This window comes from Tachysurus vachellii, chromosome 10 (genome assembly GCF_030014155.1).
Source record: "Tachysurus vachellii isolate PV-2020 chromosome 10, HZAU_Pvac_v1, whole genome shotgun sequence".
NCBI lineage: Eukaryota > Metazoa > Chordata > Actinopteri > Siluriformes > Bagridae > Tachysurus > Tachysurus vachellii.
Genome location: NC_083469.1, coordinates 12,763,545 through 12,789,920, shown reverse-complemented (window position 1 = coordinate 12,789,920; position 26,376 = coordinate 12,763,545). Strand labels below are relative to the sequence as shown.

General features: G+C 36.8%; 3 protein-coding genes across 5 annotated transcripts; 2 read left to right on the top strand and 1 right to left on the bottom strand.

Moving 5' to 3' along the window:
* The first annotated feature begins 1,081 nt into the window (after positions 1–1,081).
* Positions 1,082–15,031, top strand: hivep2b (HIVEP zinc finger 2b). Of its 3 annotated transcripts, none has more exons than XM_060879944.1 (7): positions 1,082–1,434; positions 6,302–10,616; positions 10,707–10,858; positions 10,938–11,113; positions 11,208–11,303; positions 11,426–12,132; positions 12,279–15,031. In XM_060879944.1, exons 2-7 carry the CDS (start codon positions 6,561–6,563, stop codon positions 12,717–12,719), a joined length of 5,628 nt encoding a protein of 1,875 aa, XP_060735927.1. In that variant the 5' UTR covers positions 1,082–1,434; positions 6,302–6,560; the 3' UTR covers positions 12,720–15,031. The 3 variants fall into 3 exon arrangements, with proteins under 3 accessions (XP_060735927.1, XP_060735928.1, XP_060735926.1); XM_060879945.1 differs by having other exon boundaries at positions 1,082–1,466; XM_060879943.1 differs by lacking the exon at positions 1,082–1,434 and adding an exon at positions 4,496–4,683.
* A 2,369-nt stretch (positions 15,032–17,400) lies between these two features.
* LOC132852539 (gap junction epsilon-1 protein) lies at positions 17,401–18,387 on the bottom strand. Its single transcript, XM_060879775.1, has 3 exons — positions 18,349–18,387; positions 17,896–18,078; positions 17,401–17,796 (listed from the first exon to the last, which is right to left on the bottom strand). The coding sequence occupies exons 1-3, from the start codon at positions 18,385–18,387 to the stop codon at positions 17,401–17,403; spliced, it is 618 nt and encodes a 205-aa protein (XP_060735758.1).
* A 1,444-nt stretch (positions 18,388–19,831) lies between these two features.
* On the top strand, positions 19,832–24,671 carry txlnbb (taxilin beta b). The gene is made up of 10 exons (XM_060879043.1): positions 19,832–19,901; positions 21,256–21,504; positions 22,126–22,217; positions 22,339–22,509; positions 22,613–22,807; positions 23,218–23,337; positions 23,467–23,541; positions 23,631–23,723; positions 23,885–23,980; positions 24,073–24,671. Exons 2-10 carry the CDS (start codon positions 21,267–21,269, stop codon positions 24,583–24,585), a joined length of 1,593 nt encoding a protein of 530 aa, XP_060735026.1. The 5' UTR covers positions 19,832–19,901; positions 21,256–21,266; the 3' UTR covers positions 24,586–24,671.
* Positions 24,672–26,376: the final 1,705 nt, after the last annotated feature.

The following is a 26,376-nucleotide window of genomic DNA, read 5'->3' as shown; positions in this document are numbered from 1 at the left end:
CAGGAATAGCGCTGTACTGTTTATGCAGATCCCAAGCCCTTTTAACTTACAGTGTTGTTAAAGTGTTTAAATGAACAGGTGTAGTTCCTCCCTTCATTATATTTCTACAATAATGCTGTGGACAGAAATTTTACAAATTTTTTAACAGACATTACCCTGATTCTCTATCGGGATTTCTTTTGCAGTGCAGAGCAGTGGCATTTGAACTAAACATAGTTATGAGTGAGTGCAGGGAAGACTTCTCACTGACCACCCAGCTTTATGATTTTAATGTGAACGAGATGTTCTGCAAGATGTTTCAGTATTTTTATCACAATGTTAGTGTATGCTGATGGATGAAGACATAAAAAAGCCATTAAGAAGAAAAAAGATTTCTACAGAGGCTAAAATTGTTTCCCATAAACACTTGCTGAATATGTTGCAACCACATAACTGGTTTTAATCCTGACACATCTGTGAACTTAAATAACCCTAGAAATGTGATAAAGTAGTACTTACTGGTCTGAGTCACTTTTATTTTTGATTTAACTGCACTTTTAATTGAAACTGAATCACACAGTCCTTTTGGGAAACCATGTCCACCCACAGTAATTTTTAAAATGACAGTTTAATATCGACAGAATTATGCACACAAACACACATTAAAACTGCTTAATTTGGTAACACTGCTATGCTCCATTAAAGCACTAAAAGTCTAATTGATGATAAATAAATTTCAGGGCCATTTAGGCCACTATCAGACCTGCCAGCTTCAGGGTAGCTGTCTCAAAATGGAGAGTTTGATGTTGGCTATAAAACCACAGCTGTATTCATCTTTTAGACAAAAACAGAAATCATTCTGGAAATACAGGAATATTCTTAGCACCCTTAGTATCACTGCAAAGTATGGCAAAATTTAGCTATTAAGCATTTAATATCTAAAAAGCAATGCTGTATGTCAGCTTGTCCATCATTACAAAGGCAGTGTGCAGTGACTGCAGTATGGATGTAGCTGCAGTATTATATGCTAATGTCCTTGCTTTCTCATAGCTGTGCTCATCTTTTCTCAAAGCTGTATTCATCTTTCTTCTTGCATTCCTCTGGCCTTCCCTCCCTTTTTCTGTGGTGGGATTGTACAGCTCCAGAGCAAGCTGCAATCTATTTCTGTCCCTGTATATTCTCTTCTGGCTGCTGCCAACCAGACCCTGCGTTGTCACGGTGATAGACATCTCCACTAGCCTCCCTCAGCCAATCAACACACCAGGTGTTTATGCCAAGAAACATGATCATTTTCCATTTCCTTCCCACTCCTCTTGCATGAGACTAAGGGATTAGTAGCAAAGCCTAGTGAAGAGCACTCAGTGAAAAACAGAAACCTTGGTAGTGGCACTCTGAGGATGGAAAATAAAGTGTTTAGCTTTGGAGGAAGGAGCTGAACTCCATTGATTAATCAAGGTGAGAAAGAAGATGAACATGAATTCACTTTGGTAGGTATATATGTGTCTTGTCTAGAATCAACTTGATATAAGTACATTACAAAAGAGTTGCCTTGTATTGTGTTGCTGCTTTTCATTATCTGTTTGAGCCCTCAGCCTCATCATTGAAAAATATCCGTATTTTAAAAAAAGAGAAACACATTCAAGTAGGAGGATGCTTAGAGGCATGTCAGTTATGTGTTGTGAGTATTATGTAGTGTTTCTGCCACAATTTTGGATAAAAATTGACTTTTGTAACTTTGATGCATCGTTTAGAGCTCCCCATTATGCAGTCTTTAGTGAATTCTTTAGAAAAGTATATTGTCTCATTATGCACTTAAGCTTGTGAAATGCAGAACTTCATTTCAATCATAAGGAAACAGTGTGTGTGTTTCCATGACGATGAGTTAACGATGGCTCCAGATGGAATCAACCTCCTGAAGGCATTTGCAAATTCATTTCATTCATTCTCATTCATTTCCCAGATCTTTTCATGGTACCGAATACATATAGCGACTATAAAACACCATTATCCAATACAAACATATCCTACTTAAATACATTGAGAAGACATTTCTCACTGTGTCCTACTAAATAGAAATGGAGAACATTTATCATGCCTCTGAGAGCTAAAGCACTGGCTGAGTGTGCTCCATTCAGTATTTCAGTGGTCTGTGTGTAGCTACTCACTGAATAAGATAAGCGCATACTAAATACAGCAAAAATAGGTATTTTGTTGCCATGGGAACATTCCTCATGTCTTCACCCCATATGGCAAATGACATTTACATTAAAAGAGAGATTAAGGAGGCTATATACTTGGAAAATATAAGTGGAATTATACTGTACTTTTATCAGATAGAATAAAATGTATGCTACTGAAAACTAGCAATAGTCTAAACTCTATTCTGGTCTTTACTAGAAAGTCAAATACATAGTGGGAAGGGTTTTGTTACCAACAACAATGAGAATGTTTATGCTTTACAGTTTGTTCCTTTACGTATTTTGACCATTCCTCCCTTAGAATCTGTTGCTATTAGTTAATGCGTTTTTATAATGTAGCCATTTGTAATAAATAATGTATACTCATATACATACATATAAACAGATGGGTGACAAATTTATGGAAATTGGTGGCTTTGTTATGAAGTGGGGGGAATTTTGCTGGCATAGCTTGTGTCCAAATATCCACTTAGAGAGAAGGGACTCTGCAGATCAATACACTTATTCTGACTGATCACCTTTATCACATGATGAAACCTTTCTATCCTGAAGGGCATGCTTTTTTCCAGGATGGCAATGTTCTCATCTACAGGGCACAAGGCCTCATATAATAGTTTAATAAGCATGAAAGTAATGTCCACTAAATACACTTTGTTTATTTGTTAAAAATGACAGGAAAACAAACTGTATAGGGTTAAAGGTTTACTCCAAGCATGCCTTTCAGTTAATATGTTAATGAGTTCCATAAACGTAGTTTTTATTGCTTAATTACTATTCTACATAGGACACTCTAAGTGTTTAAAAACTTTTACTGGCAATGTATTTATTAAATATTCAGGGTTGTATTAGGTCCAGTCAATCCCAGGAGGTGGCAGTACCCCCTGGATGGGACACCAATCCATTGCAGGCTCATTCACCACTAGAGGGAAATTACGAGTAGCCAAACCTAACAAGATACATTTTGGACAGTGAAAAGAAACTGGAGAACTCGGTGGAAAACCATTCAGATGCAGGGAGAACATGCAAAATTCTAAACATACCAAAGCCGAGGATCAAACCAGGAATCTTGGAGCTGTAAGCCAGCAACCTCACCCACTGCACCACACCACCATGCTGTGTCTTCATACAATTTTACCACAAAGGGGATATGATATGACCTCCAAAATCTGTGTTTACAATTTTAAAAAGTTACAATTTTACTGGTATGAACTGCTAATCATAACCACAGTCTTCACTGAACAATAATTTACCATCTTCAGCAGTAGTGTGAAGAAGAAGCTTTGTCTTGTCCCAGTCTACTCAAGTAATGTGTAACTGTGTGTGTTTGTGTGTGTGTGTGTGTGTGTGTGTGTGTGTGTGTGTGTGTGTGTGTGTGTGTGTGTGTGTGTGTAAAAGAAAGGGTATGACTGAGAGAGAAAGAAGTTGGGTGTCAGATCTCATCTAAATAGTCAGTAGCCATGAGTTGTAGTGGAAAAGCCAGGCGACCCAGTGGGACAGACCATTATATTTATAGAGAGAGATGAGAGGCTTGACCTTCACTGTTCATTGAGGATCAACCATTTAGAGCAATAACTCAGCATATGCAATACTATGAATACAAGTTTCCTATACATTCATTGCCACATGTTTTTTAATACCTAATAATTTGAGCATGTTATTTCTTTTAGTTCAATAACTGGTTTGTCAAAGACATGTGTCCATTATTTTCCGACTGTATTGTTGCAATTTCACTTTATAAACAGCTTATAAATGGATAATAATATAATCTCTTTAATGCCTGTACAATATTTGATTCAAAGCAATTTTACATATGCATTATCTCATGCTATTTAAACTCTCTTAAGCTGGGGACTTGCAAACAATTATTTTCAATAATATTTGTGAAAATTGTTTTACATCATGCATTCATTGGCAATGATAACTGATTAAAGGTTTATGCGATGCATCGTGAATTTCTATGGCAAATGTATAATTAAAGTTTATTTTATGGTAACTGGTGATATTCAATCAAGCATTAACATGTACTGTGCTGCGAGACTTGTCAGCATGCATGGTAGTTATACCAAGTACTGGACCCCTTTAATAACTCTTTTTTTTTTTTTAACACTGAATACATTTTTAGAAGCACAACACAATTGGTCTTGGTGTACATACTTATCTATGCAGTGCACACTGAATGAATGATGTCTGTGCACTGCTTTCCATGTCTTCAAATGTGGTCTTTACTGTGGGCTGTTGCATAACCCCTAACAGGGCCCCATTGCTATTTTTGTTCCTGGATACACGTCTCAGTGAGGTATTTTCTGTGGTGACTCGCTTACATCAGTAGGTCTGATAGTGTACCCTCAATACACAGTATATGGATCATTGATGGGGCTTATCTTTGGCTTATTGGGCTTTAAATCTGCTTTCCTTGAGGGTAACACACTGGAATATGGAACATGGGAATTAGAAAGGGAACTGAAAATGACTGGAGATATTGGACAAGGCTGTATTTGAACACCAGGTTTGTAAATGGCAATCGATATGTTTGATGTTGTTGTAGCTGTGCTTGCTAGAGGGTGACTCGCCAGTTTGTGTCTGTCCTTGACTGCTCTGCTCTTATTCACCGTGTAATTCATCCATCATGCAGTCCTCCAGTCTTTCCTGAAGTGCCACTGTGGATGGCATTTATAAGCCTGCTTGGTTTTATAAGTTGCCATGCTTTGGTGCTTGTGACTGCTGATACAGTGGGGTGCTGATACATGACGTAATGACATTCCTCTGACTCTGGCTATATTTTTCATTTACTTGCTGTTTTCATTTTTATTTTTTAATTTCTTCCTGTTGTTGCTGTTGGTGTTCATGCAGATGTATAGGAGTGTTGTCAAAATGGAAAGTGGTAACAGTTGGTCAAACCTTTACACTATTCATTCATTAGCTCCCAGAACATTAAATGATGACAATAATCATAGATAGCATAATTCTATATACATTTAATTAGTAGTTATTCCTTTGTGTAATCTATGATTCCACATTTAGAAGCTATTATCGAAGCTTCTGTGGTGTAGAAATTAGGGCACACTGTTACATTTGTTTTTTTTTTGTTGTGTCTTTCACTGATTTGTCCACTCATTATTTCAACCCCCGCTCAGAGGGAGACCCAAGAATGAGATCAAAGTGACCTTGAGAGGAACACTGGAGAATCCTATCACCTTTAGAGACCCCATCAATACCAGATCCACCTCTTTGTATAAAGCAAATTGTGACAGTGGCAATGTTTCAACTTAAACATTAAACTTAAGTATGTGGTTCAGGTGTCTTTCCTGATCTAATGGTGTGAAGTCTTCTGATGTCCTAATTAACACAAGCTACAGTAAATGGTCTGTACCAGATAACCTACAGTATATAACCTCATTAAATTCACATTGTTAGATGAGAGGAGATGAACAATTCCTGGTTGTCTTTTCTGATGCTGTAAAAAGCTCTTTATATTTTGCATAATTTATACATTAATAGCAGTGCTTGTATACTGTTAGACTAATTAAGTGAAAGCCTATTTAACTCTCCTTGCTATGAGCTGTACTCCACTGCAGTCATGTCAGCTGTCTCGCATCAGCTAAATGAGGGAAATGAAAGTAACAAAGTTACTGCAACCACCTATACTTAGGAACTGTGGAGTGTGTTTATGCTGAAATTTATTTTCCAGTCAAAACATTAGACTGCTCCTTTCCATAACTATGTGGCAAATACATTACATGCTTGCAATAAAATTGGCCATTTACACTATAGATGACAAGAGGTGTGATACTTAGTTATCACCGTAGCATCATACAGTACAAACTCTGTTTAGAGAACCACTTATTCATCTTTTCAGCTCAGTGTATTATTATTATTATTATTATTATTATTGTTATTATTATTATTATTATTATTATTATTATTATTATTATTATTATTATTATTATTGTTGTTGTTGTTGTTGTTGTTGTTATTGTTAATATTATTATTATAATAGGATTTTTTATCATGATAGAGGTGTAGATTAAATTCTGCCAAGGTAAAAATTACAGCTAAAATGAAAAGTTTTTTACTATAATTATTATATTGTATTATACTTTTTGTATCCTTTTATTTTCCTTTAGATAACCTGGAACTGGTACAGCCTAAGAAAACACTAAAGAAGTAATAAAACCAGAAATGAAAACATTGGAAAAAAAATATACACCATTTTTTGAGAATCACACTATCAGCTTGGAGACTGTATGTGAACATTTTGGAAATTATGGCACTTATTAAAGATATTTTACCAAAATTAAGACAATTGATTCTGCTGGATCCTGCAAAATGAAGCAGCAAGGATGTAGCAGACATAAGTATTGATAGAATAATAACATTTGCATCATGGAGACTCCTGAACCCACTATTGCAGTCGGATGTTCCCCACAGGGAGGCACTTTGAAAGAAGAGAAACATTCTGATTCTGAAATGGTCCAAAGAGATCATTTCCCTGGCACCAAGGACAAAATACCACTAACAGAGAGACCCCACAGAGATGATTTGAGGTCATGTCCCAGTAATGAGACACAAACAGTGGGAGCAGGAACCAGTCCCACCTTACAAGCCAGTGACCAAAATCCAATCTACACATGCAGGAAGACACAGCGTTTCCCTCCTCCTGGAAAAAGATGTTTCCAATCAAGTGTTAACCTCCTGTCAGTGGGTGTGCACAAAAAAGAGATGAAAGTGAAAAAGACAGGAAAGTATGTGTGTCATTACTGTGGGAGAGCATGTGCTAAACCCAGTGTGCTGAAAAAACACATACGTTCTCACACTGGTGAACGACCATATCCGTGCGTTCCTTGTGGTTTCTCATTTAAAACCAAAAGCAATTTGTACAAACACAGGAAGTCTCACACACATGCTATCAAAGCAGGACTGTTTCCATTTTCAGAGCAAGATAGGAAGCTTGGGAGTGTGGATGAAGAAGTGACCGTAGGAGAAGGAGAAATGCACTCAGATGCAGAGCAAAGCACTGACACTGATGAGGAGGTGAGGGAAGAGGCAACTCTTGCACAGAGGCAGTCCTTGCACAAAGGCAGCTCTATCCAAATGAAGGACAGGGGGGATACTATACAGGACATTTGTGGTAGACATACACAAAAGATCCCTGGGATAACTTTTACACAGAGTCCATCAAATGAGAGTACGTTAGGAAAAGTATCTTTATGGCAGTTTAGAGAAATGATGACACCTGTAATTGTCACCCAGGTGGACCACGAAATTGAGTCTACTACCATAAAGCAAAGACTTGCCCTTAGGCTTTCAGAGAAAAGAAGTCAAGATTCCCTCTCTCTCCCTAGCTCATATAGCAAAGGCAGCACTGACTCTGGCTACTTTTCACGCTCAGAGAGTGCAGAACAACAGTGCAATCAAGCAAGTGCAAATGCCAAGTCATACCAAGAAATTATGTTTGGGAAATGTTATAGACCAAGTGCCAAGCCAAGGCAATCAATCACTGTACAGACTTGCATAACAGACACAAATGAGAGTTCATCCAGTTTTATGATTAAATTGACCAAAGGAATGGCACCTGAGGAAGCCACATGCCATTTGCACAGACACAAAAAAGACATGGCCAGATCAATAAAAATTGAATCAGAATCTTTTCAAGAAGAAGAATATAAGGAAATCCCAGAGATATTTCAGTGTAGGACTGAACTATTAGAAACCCCACCAGAATATGGTTTACTTTTACGGAGCAACTCTCTTCCAACACCTTCTGAATCTAATGTAAGTGCATCACAGGCACTAAGAAGCAGTAATTCTTTTGATGAGAGGATGACAAACGATGAAATCTCCTTTCGTAGCTCAATGGGAATGCGAAAACTTATGAGACAGGCTGCCTTTGAGCATTCTGCACATGAAGGACATGCAGAACCGGATAACCACACTTTGGTTTGTGGCCTGAAATTAGAGCCAAAAGTTGACAGTGCTGATGATTCTAAAATTGGAATAGAGAATTGTCCAGAATCAGAGTCATGCCTCATGTTTCAAAACCACATGATGGAAAATGCTACAAGGAAACGTAGAAAAGGAAAGAACATTATGGAAGATGAAGATTTTCCAACCCAAAATAAGCCTTCATGCTTGCCTGACCTCACATGGGACCTTTGTACAAAGCAAGATATTCCGGATGCTACATATACTGACACAGAGAGATGGTCTGGTAGTAATGTTATCTCTGTAATTCAACACACAAAGTCATTAAGTAGGCCAAGTTCTGCAGAAAAGTCCATTGATTTTGAGTCACAACAGTTTAATAAAAATACCCTTTACCAATTAATAGAAAAGGAGCAAATTAAGGAAAAATGCAAAACCGACCCACTCATGCATTCTGGAAAAATAGAGAGTCAATACAGTGGAAGCAGTTTGATCTACCAATGGTCTCAATTATCTAAACAACTAGCTTTTCAATCTGGTATTCAAGTTCCAGAGATTAGGGTTACTGAGGAGCCCGACAAACCAGAAAAAGTACGAGACGTGCAGGTTAGACCAAATGAAAAAAACAGAGAAGAATTCCAGTGGCCTCAGAGGAGTGAAACTTTGTCAAACTTCCCAGTTGAAAAGCTACCTCCAAAAAAGAAACGCCTGCGTTTAGCTGAGATGGAATGTTCCTCTGGTGAATCAAGCTTTGAATCTGCTTGTACTAGTCTCTCCAGAAGCCCAAGTCAAGATAGCAATTTATCTCACAGCTCAAGCTTTTCTCAATCACTTGACAGAGAGGAAGCTATGAATGTCCCATCTCCCGCTAAATCAGATGAGTTTAGCAAGTGTTTGGAGTTCTTGTCTGTTCCAGGAAGCTCACTAAGCCAACAGAGAGAGATGAGGCGCTCTGCATCAGAACAGGCACCATGCAACTTATCCACTGAATTACCAGAATTTAGAAGCAAGTCATTTGATTACAGCAACCTTTCTTTGTTGAACAGCCCTATTCAAAGTGAAATCTATGCCAGTGATTGTGGATTTAAAGAGCGAAGAAGAGGCTGTTTGGTTAGACAGGCTTCTTTAAGTGGTGATCCAGAGGCTTTGACACATGATAAATCTATGGAGATGAATGCTATACAGGGAAGCTCAGAAGCAGCTGAAATGTGCAGGAAAATGTCTTCACCAGACAAGCAGTTTTTGTTGGAAGGTTCCTCTAGTGGCACTGAGAAAATGAGGTACTTGCTGGTACATGGAAGTGTTTCCCCACAACAGCTAATTTCACCAGACTTGACTAGAATGCCAGAGCAAATCCCTCATAAACAGCCTCTTCTTTCCCAGACTTTACAGATGCATCAATATCATGGCCTAAAGCAGAAAATCAAGAAAGAACCTGAAGATTTGAAATCAGTGGAAGATCCTAGAATAGCTCTGGCAGATCTACCAAAAGATCATTCACAGAGTGTGACTAATGTCTTGTCAACAATAGCAGTTCTTTCACAAGCTCAGCCTGCTTTAGCCAATCCGAGAATGCCTGGTCTGTTAGTTCCAGTCAGAATTCAGATGCAAGTACCATGCTATGGAAATATCACATACACTAGTATATCTCATATTCTGGATTCTCAATACGTGACAAACTTAACACCAAATAATGTTATCACTCAAAGTAAATGTTTAAATGTTACATCACAACACAGAATAGGGTTGGATGTATGTCAAACACCAGGACATCCAAGAGAACTTCTGCACAACCTACCATCATCACCTGCAAAACTTAATACAGGCATACCACTGTCCTTGACTTCTAGAACAATTTCAACAACAGAGGCTCCAAGCGGTGGAGCTAGTAAGCGAATGCTTTCTCCTGCAAGTAGTATCGAGCTCTTCATTGAAGCAACTCAGCAAAAACGAGTCAAAGATGAGAATATGTATGGGCAGATTGTAGAAGAGCTTAGTGCTGTAGAATTGGGACATCCTGATCTTAGAATTGAGAAACAGAAGAAAGAAACTAAGTCAACACATGTACAAAATCCACCAGGAACTGTTGAGGAGATAGAAATGGAGGATTCTAATATAGATGTCTACAATAAAGCAGGGTTACCATTGTCCAGCAGTGTTTCTCCAGAAGCAATTTTGGTAAACAATATACCTATCCCAGTGCAGATTGCTAAAAGAGATATTGCAAATACTTGGATACTATCTCAGTTTCCTGGTCTTCACACTACAACATGTGTGAGTTGGTGTTATCTTAATAGTTCTAAACCAAACACCACCCAATCAGAACCTAATTTCTCTGTTTATGCCTCTTGGTTTATGAGACGCCATAACCCAAATCCACCAAATCTCAGTACTGGAAAGGCACTTGCCCTTCTGCAATCTAAACAAAAGAAACAAAATACCACATATACAATTGCAGCTATGTATCAACCTGGAATACTTGTTACTTCAACTTTGTCAAGTCACAAGCTGAAACAGGTCAGATTTTTTTTTAAACATTTATTACAATTTTTATCTGGTCTTCACATAAGTGAAAATATATTAGATTACTTAATACTTTTTTCACAGGGGACCATTGAGGCTAGGGTGGAAGACATAACATATGATACACAAATGAAGGATATTAAGCAAAAGTGTAAACCATCACGTGACAATAGCAAGGAAACTGAGGCACCTTTAAGGCAAACAGAGCCTGCTCGTGTAAAGATCTTTGAAGGAGGGTGAGTAGTATCTTTCTGTACAAATACCAGAACCGTTTCATTGATGAAAAGATTTGCTAACATATGTACTGATTTTCAGGTACAAATCAAATGAGGACTACGTGTATGTCAGGGGACGTGGCCGTGGGAAGTATATTTGTGAAGAGTGTGGAATTCGGTGTAAAAAACCAAGTATGCTAAAGAAACATATACGTACTCACACAGATGTGAGGCCCTACATATGCAAGTGCTGTAACTTTGCCTTTAAAACAAAAGGTTGGTTTTTTATGTTTTTGTATTACAAAATATTAGCTACTCTTAAAAATATTTTCATCTAATGAATTCAAACCATGTCTTTTTTTAAATGAAGGGAACTTGACGAAGCATATGAAGTCAAAAGCCCACTTGAAAAAATGCCTTGAGCTTGGTGTTTCACCCATGAATATGGACAATACAGATGTTGCTGGTAAGAATATTTTACTGGTGTTTAAAAGGGGATAAGCATAAAGATTAATTATTACAGCTGTTTTCTTGAAAAGAGACTTCTATAGAATTAATTCATTAATTTGGCCACCTGTTATTTTTCAGAACATGAAGATGATGCACAGAAATTGTCAGAGATCAGACCAGTAACTGATGCAGCCATTAAACATCAGTTTTCTGATGCGGATGATTCAGATGGTGGCGAGGAAGATGGAGATGAACCAGATGATGATGAGGATGATGAATATGATGGGGACTCTACGCCAAGAACCCACTCCAGAAGCACAAGTCCTCAGCCTTACACAATTAACAAACCATTTCCCTCCACATGTTTCACTAAGAACTTGGATCCTAAAGAAAGCCTTGATGCATCATCAGTCAGTAATGAGGATGATCTGATTCTTGAGCAAACAAGCAACACATTTGATCCCTGTACATCTCAACTGCTCTCTCCTTGTTGGGATTCACCTCATCCAAGGAACATCTGTATACAGAGAGATCTGTCCCCACAAGGTCATCTGGCTCCAGGAAGGGCTCCATCCCCCTTGAGACCCATTTTTTCAAGGCAAGATGTGAACATCAGAGGAGATCTCTCACCAATACGCCAGCTGTCACCTGTAAGGCCCATTTCACCAGGGACCGATGCATCACGTTATCGTACATCCTCCCCACGTGGACATCACAGAGGCATGCTTAGGGCTGCATCACCACGTAGGGGGACCTATCAGCACAGATGCTATGTAGAGTTGAGCAGGGAAATGAAATGTGAAGCCTCTACCCTGATACAAACCACTGCATTTTACCCAGAAACGGTATGTATTATTGCTAATGGCTTTAACTTTTTAATAGACATATTAGTTTAAATTATAAATACTAATAACCATTTAATAATATATTCATAAAATATGATCATTTGATCAATCCCAATATCCATAAATTGTGCTAATTTTTATTTTAGGATAAGCGAGAGGCCATTCTTCAAAATGTCAATGATGGGGTACGTTGTGAGACCGATGCATCCATCCTCCCCAGCCGAGGCATCTTCAGCCACTTGCCTTTGCACTCTCAACAGCAGGTCCAGACTCCTATCCCAATGGTTCCCATTGGGGGTTTAAGAATGCCCTCTGTCTGCACATCTGGCGTTCCTGTCGAGAGACACTCTCACATGCTACCACAGGGGGACATTTCAGAGAGAGCTAATACCAGGCAAGCCTCAGTTTCTATTCCAGGACCTCGAGTAAGCAACATATCATCCCAGAGGAAAGAGCAGCCAACATCTTGCACGGGTCTTGCCAGCAAGGACAACAAGCAGGAGGAGAGTGTCCACATCTGTGCCGAGGCTATTGCATCCCTCAGGATCACATCAGAGGATATCATTGGTAATCCTCCAAAAAGCTGATTTAAATAACTTGTTATATAAAATTTTGTCAGGCTAAATCAAGCTCATATGATGATTATTGTTTTGGTAAGGTGCAATATGTGGCCAAAAGAAATGGTAAAGCAAATATGCACATAATTTCATATACAGATGCACAACACATATTGTAACCAAACTGCCATATTAGAGTCGCATTTCCTATTAACCATCACTTATTTTGTCCATACATATAAGGCCATATAAATATTAATATGCAGTCCATAAATATTGAAGTGATATTTCAGTAGATTCAAATTTCAGAATCATTGGAAATTCTTTCTATTTTTTCAGAAACTAAAAAGTACCATCACTTTCCAAATCTAGTGCATTAATATATATTGATCATGACTATAAATTAATCATCCCCGTCTGATCAGCTTGTGCCTTTTTAGAATTGTTTGCCTATGCCTCAGTGAGACATAAGTATTGGATGTATTGTTAAAGCAGTGAATATAGTGTTAAACTGATCTAAAGTACTGTTGATGCTTTTTTGAAATTGCACTCAATTCACATTATACAGTTTGAATACTAAATTCAGTAGTGCTACAATATTGCTTGGTATATAGTTGTTATTTATGTTTGCTGGTGCACTTGTTTAATCTTTTGACTTTTCAGCACTTATGCAACACAGTGATATGTTGTTCATGTAGTTTATGATATGACAATGTATGATTGCTATGATAACCTAAAGTCATTTGTAAATGTTATGCAGTTAGATGACTATGTAAAGCACTTTCTACTGAAGTAATTGACTGATTAGGTGCAGTTGATATTTGGGCTATTTGGAATAATTGTATGATTGATTTTATCAAATGGCACAACATTCCAGCCACTGTTTAGTCAATTATATGCACATAAATATACACATGGTGTTGGGCAATAAAGGATTACATATCAACTAGATTATGTATTCAGGTTACAAAAATGATGGACTACATACAAACAGGATTACGCATTCAGGTTTTGGAAAAGTAATATGGCAATCAACCAAGAATGCATTAAAAACCATTTATTTACAGACTAATTTTCTAAATATTATGTAGTCACATTCTGTCTGAGAATAATCATATTTGATTAGAAAAAATAGGCATTGTATGTTTACATTTTTTTTCCTCGTACTAAGCCATTGACATTATAAAAATATAATGTAGCAAACCAAAACATCATTTTTCTAACACAGAACAATTTGAGCACAGCATTTTCATATTTCTGAAAGAATCTTAATTAACCTTGAACTACACCTGTCTAATAACGGAACTACATAATAAATAAAATGGTCAGATTCTGTTGTATTTTTCATATAAATATATTTATAATCAGTGCCTGAGTACATTTTCTATGTAATCTGCCCAACACTACATATATTCTCATGAACACACAACCATCTACATACACACCTAAGCACATATACACTCATGCCAAGGTACACACACACACACATACAAACACACAGACACACACAATCATGTACTGTAATTATTTTTTTTAATGTGTCATTTGTGAGAACAAATGAAGAAGAATTTATGTCTGTACAAGCTTTTTCTTGACTTCAGATTTGAATTGAACTGTGTGTCTGATCGTATACAGTTTTAAGGTGCAATTGTTTTTAATTGTCTCAAAATGAAAGTATTGTTTTAGACATAGAGAGGAAATATAAATTAGTATGATATTTTGGGACAAGATCGATCTAATGTTCCATTTTAGTGTACACCTAATATAGGCTATAGTTAAAATTTATATTCAGTGAGTGTTAACACAATGAGCTCATGATAAGGTTAGTTATATGAAAGACTTTTTATGTCATGTTTACATTATAACTAATAGGGTATTTTGTTTCATTAAGTTCAGTTGTATTTGTTGCATTGGATATATCAACAAAGTATGATATATCTTACATGAACATTATTCACAGGTATTCAGAACTATTTATTTATTGCCATTGAAGGCAGCTGATTTCTCTATGATACTGTGTTTTACTTCTTTTCTGATTACAAGATGTCCATAAGTATATTAAAGTTATATGATAAGGATTTGTCAGCAATGTTCTTACCTCAAATTACTTACAAATAAATGTTTAATATAGAAAATGGTGTGACATACACACTTGGAATTAATTTCTCTTATACTTTCTCTGTTTAAAAAAATGACAAATAAGCCTATAATTTGTTTTAGAGCACAATATTTATATTGCACTAAAACTGCTGGAACCACTTTACAACACTTCAAAATCCAGCAAAAGTAAAACTTTCTAGTGCAGGTCAACAATTTGCTAGCAATAATCATTGAATAAGAAACTATAAAAGGGAGAAAATATATTAACACATTTATTAACATGAAACAAGAGCTCTAAAATGTGATTGATTCTTAATTTGCTTCTGTGCTTTGCATTTCAAATATCTCCAATCGGTTGTAAGTTTTGTTGCACACCACATGGGTATTTTACTTCAGATCTTGTGGATTATTCATATTTGCGTACTTCATTGCACAGGAAAGTCATCACCTTGTTCCTGTGCCACCACACAGGTAGCCTAAAAAAAGGTCTCCCCTACATCACACTTCTCCTATTAGATGTAATGATGTCATTTCATATATGCTAAGTAGAGCGCACTGAACTTTTTTCTTGCTAATAAACCTGATATTTTCACTGTTAAATCAGCATGTACTGTAAAACGAGTGTGTGAAGATGTCTATTGAGCTTGGGTGATGGTAATTTTAAGAGTTTGACATATGGCCTATTGTCTGAGTCAGTGTGTGGCAATGTGCAGACTTCAGACAAAGCAACTCTTCTAACCGAACAATTCCACAGACTCATAACTTCTTGTGTTACTAGAGTGAGTGCTACTAGTCTGCCCTCAGAACAGATGTAGTATAATAGTGCAATGCAGGAACATAGCACAGCAACAAGAGTGAATAAGTTATTATGGTGTTGAGGATCTTAAAATTAAAGCTGGATCATCCACTCAGGATGGCTGAACAAATGTCTAAGCCAAATGACTCCATAATGTATAAACTAAAGAAAAGGAAAACTAGCCAAATAATTAACATTATGTGCTCCAAACCAAGCTCCAGCTTCTAGCTTGCTGCTTGGTTGCCAAATAATGTTGGCTTAGCTTTATCTTTCATTATGGCCTAACGTACAATTGTGATCCTTAATTATTTCATTATTATTTATTACTTCAATAGCTACATTTACCCTCTTATCGCTTTTTCGTCTTGTTTTGTTTTGTATGACTTGTCTTCATTTTGTAATAGTGTGACAATTCAAAATAAACTGGCATAACTGCTAAGTGTTATACATTACCTGTCAGAGGTTTTGGGGCATTACTGCACTTCAAGATTTTACATTTTCATGGACTTTTTCCCTTAACCTAGACATTCCATCCCCCTGGCTCGTCTACATATAGATACATATATAATTAGAATATGTATATTGTAGCTGTGTAGACAGAATATAAGAGATCTGACACTATGGTTCACAAACTACATGACACACTTCCTGTAAAATGATGCGCACAAGAGATGCAACGGGCACCGTGATCCTACAGACAGCACAGACTGGGTTTGCTAACATAAACACCTACTGTATTTAAGAAAACAGTGTGTGTGTGTGTGTGTGTGTGTGTGTGTGTGTGTGTGTGTATGTTTGTGTGTTTTATAGTTCATGGAACAGGAAGTAGTTGCAGAACAAGAAGTGAGTGATTAGAACGCAGGGGACCTCTGCTGGTGTAGTAGTGACAGCTGTCGAGTTTTCTAATCCCACAGACATCAGTCATCCAGCCAATTATGTAATACAGTTCATTATACTGATTTTGTCAATTTTTACATTAATCTAAGATTGGCTAGGTGAGGAAATAAATGTTGACAGTAATAAAAAAATGTTTTTAAATTAGTAATTCGCATAAAATGGTTAATTTTAGAGAAAGTACGTTCATTCATTTTCTACCGCTTATCCGAACTACCTCGGGTCACGGGGAGCCTGTGCCTATCTCAGGCGTCATCGGGCATCAAGGTAGGATACACCCTGGACGGAGTGCCAACCCATCGCAGGGCACACACACACTCATTCACTACGGACAATTTTTCCAGAGATGCCAATCAACCTACCATGCATGCCTTTGGACCGGGGGAGGAAACCAGAGCACCCAGAGGAAACCCCCGAGGCACAGGGAGAACGCGCAAACTCCACAAACACAAGGCGGAGGCGGGAATCGAACCCCAGACCCTGGAGGTGTGAGGCGAACGTGCTAACCACTAAGCCACTGTGCCCCGCCGAGTAAGTACGTTGTTTAGGGAAATTTGTCACAGTAAAGGTACTGTCGTAAAATCACCCTTGTTTATCCATACATTTATGTGATGATCCAAAAGGACAAGAATAATGCTTCTATGTGATTCTATCAGTAAAAGAGAATGTAGAGATCAAATCTACAGAGAACATACAGTACAGTAGTTTAAATGTATTAGTATTGTGTAACTTAAATTGTAGACAGTTAGTTAAATGCATTGCAGTCATATTCCATTCTACAGTACCTGAGATTCACGGCTTAATATAACAAAAAAAAAAAAATCAAAAGATAAAACAGCTCTTGGATGGATGTTTAAAATCATTACAATATGAAAAATTCATTTTTTTGCACAAACACTTATAAAAAAAATTATAGAGTTATCATTGTGTGCCCAGACAACACCCCCTTCTGCGAAGAATTTCAAAAATCTCTGCAATACACAAAATCACAGTGATGATGGTGAATGCGTACATTGCACTGAGGAAGATCGTCTTTTCAAAGTACTCAGGGACCAAACACTTTGTGAAGTTAAAGGCCTTTTCCAGTGAGCTGGCATCACACATGAACACAGGCTGAACCTGAAATCCAAAGAGATGGCTCTGCAACCAAAATGCTGCAACCTCCAAGATCATCCGCAAAAGCACAGATATTATATAAAAGACTGTGTTGATTGGTTGCTCAACAATATCCTCTTGGTCCATGTATTTACATGCTGCATAAAGATGGAACACAGCCCCTGGTACAAGGACTGTTACAAGCTGTAAGGCCCAGAACACCTGTAAGTGGATGAAAAAAATGTACAGATGTTATTAATATATAGATGTACTTTGTAACATACACACACATGTTAAACACTTAATTGTGTTGAACTGTACCTGAGGTGTTACTGGTCGAAACTGGTTGTAACAGAAAACATTTAGTTCTCTACGGTCAGAGAGACAGCTAAAGTGAAGAGCCTCATTGCCGTAAACTGCAAATCCCAGAACCCCCAGGAAAAACATACGCACAGAGCCAAAGAACAGAGTGTGGAATTGACCAATCACAGTGGGTGGCCGGAGCTAATACAAAAAACAAACACACAAACAACATAATACATGATTGTAACCATTAAATTAATTTCTCTAATTTAGCTTTCAAGACATCCATTATAAAACACCAACCAAAAGAATTTACTGATAATCATCAAATATCTAATATGAAAGAACCTTATAAATAGTGTACATTGCACAGTTTATTAAATAATCAGAAATAAACTGATAAATTATAAATAAGATAAATAAAATGTGGCAAAAAAGAAACAAACATAAACTAGGGATAGGATTACTTACAAATCCCTCATAGAAGTTCTTTATGTAGTTTAACGACATGATTTTGTCTTTGTTCTGTAAGTTCTGTGGCTTTTGTAGAGATCTTACTAACAATGCTGCTCTGGTTGACATTTCGACTGAAGCAAAACCCCTGCCAGTGCATATTTCTCTTAAAACTTTAGGCATAAACAAAAAGACAGGACATGTGGTCTAAACATAATCCCCATTTAACTTTGTCAGCAGGAAAAAAAACGCCCCTGTGTGATGAAGAAAGCAGATAATAAAATGACTGTATTAAGGTCAAATTAAAATCCTAATCAGATATCTGCTAAAATGTTAAATGATTCATGAATTCCTTAGAAAAGAGCAATGTGAAAACAAAATGAAACACATTTATACCTCATCCTTAATATAAAACATGAGAGCTTTTTTTCTTGAAATGACAAATAATAATTTCATTATTTATATATTACAATCTGTTATGCAGTTTAAACATACCAGCCCTGGAGGAGAGTTATTTGCCCTTTCCATTCAGCCATAGATTCCTATATAATCCATTTCAGAACTCATCTGCAGAAATAAATGTCCTGATACATTGATGTTACTTAGTGTAAACTCAGGGTTCTATGAGATGTGATCATCCCTGATCTGATATCCACATGGTATTGTCTGTTCAGAGCAGAGGCTTATGTTGTAAAAGCATCCTATCCTGAAAGAGGGGCAAATGACACTTTATTAGAAACTCTTTTCACAAGGAGGTTAATGCTGTGTCAGTGAAAATGGCAACAAAGGCAGCTTTAGTGTTTCACAAACCGTTCTAACACATCAGGGTAAACAAATGCAGCTATTTAACATATGGAAATAGAGATATTTGACAGTTTTATGTTAAATTAACTTCATTGCAGTGTTAAAAGTGAAAGTAGGTATGATAGATAAAAACTTAAACCATGTTTGGGTTTCTGAATGAAAAGAAATTTGTTTGATCTTCTTATTGATTATGTCTTTAGGAGGCATTTTAAAAGCTGTAATAATTGTAAAAGAAAATGTTTTTATGCCTTTTAAACCTAACATAAATTCCAGCATTGTGTTCAGACTTTACTGAGATTCTGGCTCCGCCCACAATGACATTTTATTGGAATTCATAGAGATGAAATGTTACAATGCATTCCTTTATACTAACCTTATAACGAAACTACTTTTCATATGACTTGCATGGTATTCAAATTATAATCTCAACACAATCATGTAAATTTTTAATTTTTAACTTTTGAATGCATCAGAACTAAAACACCCATCAATACAGTATATTAATTTCGTAGTAAATCAGTCAGTTTGTTCAGAAAATATTAGGTCAATATGCAAATATATTTTTTCATAGTACTTATAAAAACAATTTTATACAGAACAATGAAACAAAAGCCCTGGAGTGTGCTGACTCTTGTGTGTACCAGAGTGGGTTTGAATAGCATCCTACCAGATTATTTTGAGGTCTGCCTATGACAGCTGCTGTCTTTACAGGAACAGGCACTCGGATCCTTCCTTCACTCCTCTTCTGTACTTCACTGCTGCTGCTGGTAAGTACTGTAGGAATTCTCTTTTGACCTCAAGACACCAAATAACTCCATTTGCTACAATATTTTCATGAATGCAATAATTATTCCAGTCAGATTTTTTCCAGTCAAATGTCATTATTATATAGATTGTATTACTACCATGTCATTTATGGAGAATGTAAAATGCTTGCTATAGTTTATAAGTGCATGCCATGTTTGTGCTAAGAATGTGCTATGAAGACATATGGTTTGTGTAGAACTACAAGTAGTTTGTGTGTAATTTAAAATGTAGTATGCTTATAATCTGGGCAGTATGAAAAGCAAAATGTTTCAAATATTTTTTATCAAACCAGGTTTAGGTCTAAACAGTTGATGAAATAAAAATCTAAAAGCAAAACATAATAAGGATACAATCAGTCAAGCAGAACAAAATATGCTTAAGAATAATAAATAAGTTGACCATATTAAGAAGATCTTAAAATAGACTGTTGGCCTAGAACAGGTGCCATGTGCCATGTGCTATGTGCTATGCTTGTGACGCCAGGGGGTGATCAGGGGGTGATCAGCCTGGACAGGGCTAAATTTAACCAAATGAGCAGTTAAACTAAGCATTGCAACTTTCAGGGGTAAACAACCTCAAAGTTTAGAACTGTTACCTAAACGTCTTTTAAAACCACCACCACCTCTCAAACAAACAGCACATACTTAAACATTCTTATCTTTATAGAGCTTTTTTTTTTATATTTATTTTTTTTATTCTTGGGGTTTTGGGGTGCTAAAACTTTTTAAACAATGTTTCTCACATACACAAGAATTATTGTTAGCAATAATGCAAAGTATCCAACATACTTCACCAACTTTTGTTACTGGGCCTTACATACTTCATATTTTAAGGAAACTTCAATTTATAAAGTATATCTCAAAATCTTGGCTTTAGGTGCCAGTGATGAGGAGGAAGCTTCAGAACAAAAACCTCACCCAAAACAGAGGCAATTAAAAAATGGTAGAATCTCAATATATGCAGAATTTATCATTTGCAACAGACACACGATGTTATCTTTTATAAGCTGCTGTTTCTTTTAACCAAATACAGATTGATGTAATGACTTAATGATCACTGTAATACAATTGTCACATCTGCACCCACATCTCATCTAGGAGCCGGCTCCAGTCCAGACATTAGTTTCCTCTCACCGGATTACCGACAGTATCTGTAACCTGTTTCCTGTGTACATTTGCAATATCTTTCTTTTCTGTTAACTCTTGTTCCCTACCATTTTTTTCCTTTTTTTCCTGCTCTTTTGCTTGATTGATTGACCCCTTTGATTTCTGACAAGAACCCTAAAGTTTAAGTAACATTCTGTTGTATTTTCAGTGACAATAACAATGGAGAACTGTAGTGTGCCTACAGAGGTACAAACCCTTAACAGTGTTCCCATTGTCAATGATACCCCTGACCTTACTGAGGACCTGAATAAGCAATTAGAGGACATCATCAATTTTTATCAGGCAGCCGAAAAGCCAGCTGAAAATGAGGAATTGGAGGAAGAGACAGTCACAGACATGAAAGAGTCTGGAAAGGCCAAAGACCCAAGGCTAGAAAAGAAAATGCTGAAAGGCCTTGGTGAGAGACTTTTCCTTGCTGTACATTGAATGAAAGCCAGACATTTCTGAAAAGGTTCCTATTTTCTGTCTGATGGAATTATTGTAGAAATAATTAAGAAAAGAAGAAAACACTATGGGGTGGAATGTTATAGGAAAATAATCAATGATGGTGTTGTGCAACATGAACTAATGTGATCACTCCAAAGAACATGTCACACATTTTTGGTTATAGTTATGTTTAATGTTGTGGAACATTCAAAAACAACAAAAAACAAGCTGTAAGCAGCCATTTCCTGGTACTAAGAAACATAAAATCCTTTGTCCTGTAGTCCTTATTGTATCAGAAATCTTTACTCCTATTACCAAAGTAGTGAAATTAGAGACGTCTCTTAAATGCTAAATAAAGTCTCCTCAAAGATATCTTCATCATATCAAGAATTAAAAGATTGTAAAATAGGTTGGGTTGCACGTACAGTACACCTTATAAGCTGTTAGATTTATAACATAAATAAACAATGCAGGCTGAACTATCCTCATAGCCATGCTGTTACAGAAAATGAATAGACTCCTTCAGATTACAGAATTCAACATTGCTATAATATAAAATTATCTACCTACATCTAAACATCTGTCATCACAGGGAAGGAGGCTATGCTTCTTATGCAAAGCCTGAACAAGCTTGGCACTCCAGAGCAGAAACTAGAAGCCCTTATAAAGAAGCATGCAGAGCTGGTGAGCACAGACAACTAAAAGCCATGCTGCAGCACGTGTGTTTTATGTTCCTGTGACGTTAATTCAAATCAAGGATGACCTTGGAGCAGTCATAAATAAAGCCTGTGTGTACTGTCCACAGCTGGAGGAATACCGCTCAGACCAGAAGCAGCTGAAGATGCTACAGAAGAAACTGCTGCAGGTGATGAAGGAGAAGGATCAGCTGCAAAGTGAGCACAGTAGAGCAGTGCTGGCCCGGAGTAAACTTGAGGGGCTTTGCAGAGAGCTGCAGAGACATAACAAGACACTCAAGGTGTGACTGTATAAAAACCTGATTTAGACTTTTTGTACATTTGGGTATTTTCAAGTTTTGAGTGTACAGAAGTGATGCATATTTACCCAAGCCCCTTTGTCAGGAGGAGACTCTTCAGCGATGCCGTGAGGATGACCTGAAGAGGAAGGAGATCACGACTCACTTTCAGAACACTCTTACAGACATCCAGGCCCAGATCGAGGAGCACAGCAACCGCAACAACAAATTGTGTCAGGAGAACAGTGACCTGGCTGAGAAACTCAAAGGCCTCATTGCTAAATATGACCAGCGAGAAGCGGTATGGGACCTTTACAGCACTTACTTTTGAACTTAATGTATCAGTGTTAGATTCAAGGAACTTTATAGGAACATATTCCTGTAGCTCCCTCACTCACATTTTATATTATATATTATATTGATTGGACAATTCCCAAAGGCATTTTGTGTGAAAAAAGCATGATAAAAAGAATGATAATGTAACTATTTTTTTTCACCTTCACTAAACTGACAGGTTCCACTATTTCCACAGTCTTAGTAAAGTGTTAAGGGGGATTATTACATTAAGTCTTATTAAAATCTTGAAAAATGACACTTTTTACACAGACCAATGTAAGAACATTTTAAAAATATATTTGTAAATTATGTCATTAACATAAGGCCTATCCCATAGATTCAGATTTGCTCTATTATTCTACCTGAATGTTGCAGAATCTAGAGAAAGTGTTCAAGCATAGAGACCTACAGCAGAAGTTGTTGGAGACCAAACTTGCTCAAGCAAATGCAGTGCTGAAAGATGCTGAAGAGAAGCGCAAGCTGGAGAGAGCACATGTGAGATTCATGTTTTCAGATAATTCACATGCACAATAACATTTTACATGCACTAAACTAATACATTTTATTTACGTAATTATTTAATTTTATAATTACATTTTATTATTATTATTATTTTATGGACAGTTACTGAAGCAAGCTGCTGAAGCCAAATTACAAGTGACACTTATGAAAGAGCAAGAAACTGACATGAAGACCCAGGTAAACAGCATCAAATGTTATACTTTTCCAGTTGTATGTTATATAATTGTATTTTAATTGTATGTTAATACAATGTACCATGATTACAGCTTGCTGTGTATTCTGAGAAGTTTGATGAATTTAAAGGAGCTGTGTCAAAGAGCAATGGGGTTTATGCCAGCTTCAAACAAGACATTGATAAAGTAGGTATCTATTTAAAAAATCTAGTCCCTTAAGGAGAAAAATCTATTTAACTATTAGCACCCCTTGTTCAACATTTCTGTTTTTTTTTTCAATAGCATGAATAATTGAACACTGTAAGTTTAATATTTGAATATTATACATTTAATATTTATATTTGCAGATGGCAAAAAAGATGAAGAAGCTAGAGAAGGAAGCCAGTTCATGGAAAGCCCGGTTTGATGGCTGTAATAAAACTCTTATTGAAATGGTTGCAGATGTATGAAAGTCTATTAAATAATATAGCAGAATCTTATTACTGGGCCCAGTTTACATAATAACCCTCTGTTATGTTCTCCTCATTCTTTGCAGAAAGCAGTGAAAGAGAAAGAGTTTGAGCTTTTCACTTTAAAAACACAAAAACTGGAGAATCTTTGCAGAGCACTGCAGGAAGAAAGAAGGAGCCTCTATCAGAAGCTACAGGAAAGCCAACCAACCAGTGTTGCAGAAGACACAGCAACTAAGGTAGCAGAAGAAATGAAAGGCATCCACCAGGAAGCAAGGAGCCATGAAGAAGCATTTAGTGAGGCCACTGCTGCTGCAACACCTCTAATTAAAGAGACAGAGAATCTCAAGGTGGAAAAGTCCAAACCTGAAGAGGTAGCGGCAACATTTATAATATCTCATATCTGTGAGCAGGAAGGTCTCCCTGCAGAAGCTAGTGAGGTTTCAGAACTCTCTAAAAGCTTACAAGTGTCCCAAGAAAGTCCAGAGAACACAACCTGGCTGGAGCTTCACGCTGAAGAAGAGATTAATCTGACCACAGAACCTCTGTCTAATAAAAATCAAGAGATTAGAGACAAAGAAATGGAGGCTGTTGACTAAAAAAATTATTAAAAGAAAAACTTTTTATTACACACTAAAGAAGCTGCCATAATTCAACAATAAACATGTTGCCCAAGTGACTGCAACTAGAAGAGTTTTGACTTTTAATTTCTTGAGACAAGCTGATTTAGCTAATTTATATTCGTCTACTGCAAATAAACCTCTGCTGGAATGGTCAGATGCAATTTACTGCCTGAATTTTCACTGCAATAATTTTTATAATGTAGTTTCAAGGTCTAACATTATACTAAGTCATCTATCTACAAGTATGTGTACTTTGCATGAACTGTGCTTAAAATATGGTACAGTGGTAAGAGAACAGTAGGCATGTGATGCATGAGATGTTCAAAAGAACAAATAATCAAAACTTTAAGAAAGTTTTAAAAAATCTTTATTGAAACAAAGGATTATGTCGAACATTTTTTAAATAAAGTTTTTGGTGAAATATTATATATATTTGGAGAAATATTCACTTATCTTGTTCAATGCACTCAACAGAGTATTGCTTATGGAACACCCTCTGTAGCAGATAATCACTTATTTATGTTTTATATTTATATTTTATGAAGAGTATATGTTTGAGAAGTTGGATGTTGTAAAATGTGCTAAAATGACTACAAACTAGACTGCCAAACCTATTATTATATGTGTATACTGTATGTATTACACAGGTACCTCTAAGGAAACCTGTGAAATATTTATAGAGGAACATGTCATGGATACACCAATCTGTCACATGGAAAGGAGAGATTAAGTTTATAACAATACTGTGTAGTCCATTCAATGTCAGTGCTACAACCAAAGTACTGATGTATGACAGTCAGAAAAGGTAGATGTTTACAATATAGCATAAATCATTCATTCATTCTCTACCGCTTATCCGAACTATTCTCGGGTCACGGGGAGCCTGTGCCTATCTCAGGCGTATTTGGGCATCAAGGCAGGATACACCCTGGACGGAGTGCCAACCCATCGCAGGGCACACACACACTCTCATTCACTCACACACTACGGACAATTTTTACAGAGATACCAATCAACCTACCATGCATGTCTTTGGACCGGGGGGGAAACCGGAGTACCTGGAGGAAACCCCCAAGGCACGGGGAGAACATGCAAACTCCACACACACAAGGCGGAGGCGGGAATCGAACCCCCAACCCTGGAGGTGTGAGGGAAATGTGCTAACCACTAAGCCATGCCCCCCTAGCATAAATCAGTGTATATTAATTTCTTTTTTTTCACCAATTACACATTACACAGGAGCTCCAGAAAATCTTTTTTCAGATTCACATTTTCAGGGAGCACATCCTTTTGCCACTGGCTTTGAAAATACCACAATGTTTGAACTATAACTATATACTACACAGTCTCAGATGTGTGTAAAATCTGTAAAGCTATAATCCCTCTGTCAATGGGATCAAGCAGTTGATTTGTGACTTTTAAGATAATGCTGTAACACTGATTCTAAACATTACATACAGTGCCGATTGAAATTTTGTGAACACTTTAGAAATGTCTATATTTCTGCATAAATATGACCCAAAACATCATCAGATTTTCACACAAGTCCCAAAAGTGAAACAGATCAGACAAATATATTATACTTGGTAATGTTTATTTTTTTTAAGTTCCAATTTTATATATCTGTGAGAGGCAAAAGTATGTAAAACTCTAGGTTTAGTACTTAATTTCAAGGTCAAATTAGAGTCAATCTGATTTCAGTCAATGAGTGTCCTGTTTTATTTAAAGAACAGAGACATACCAAAGTCTGATGTTCATGATGTGTGT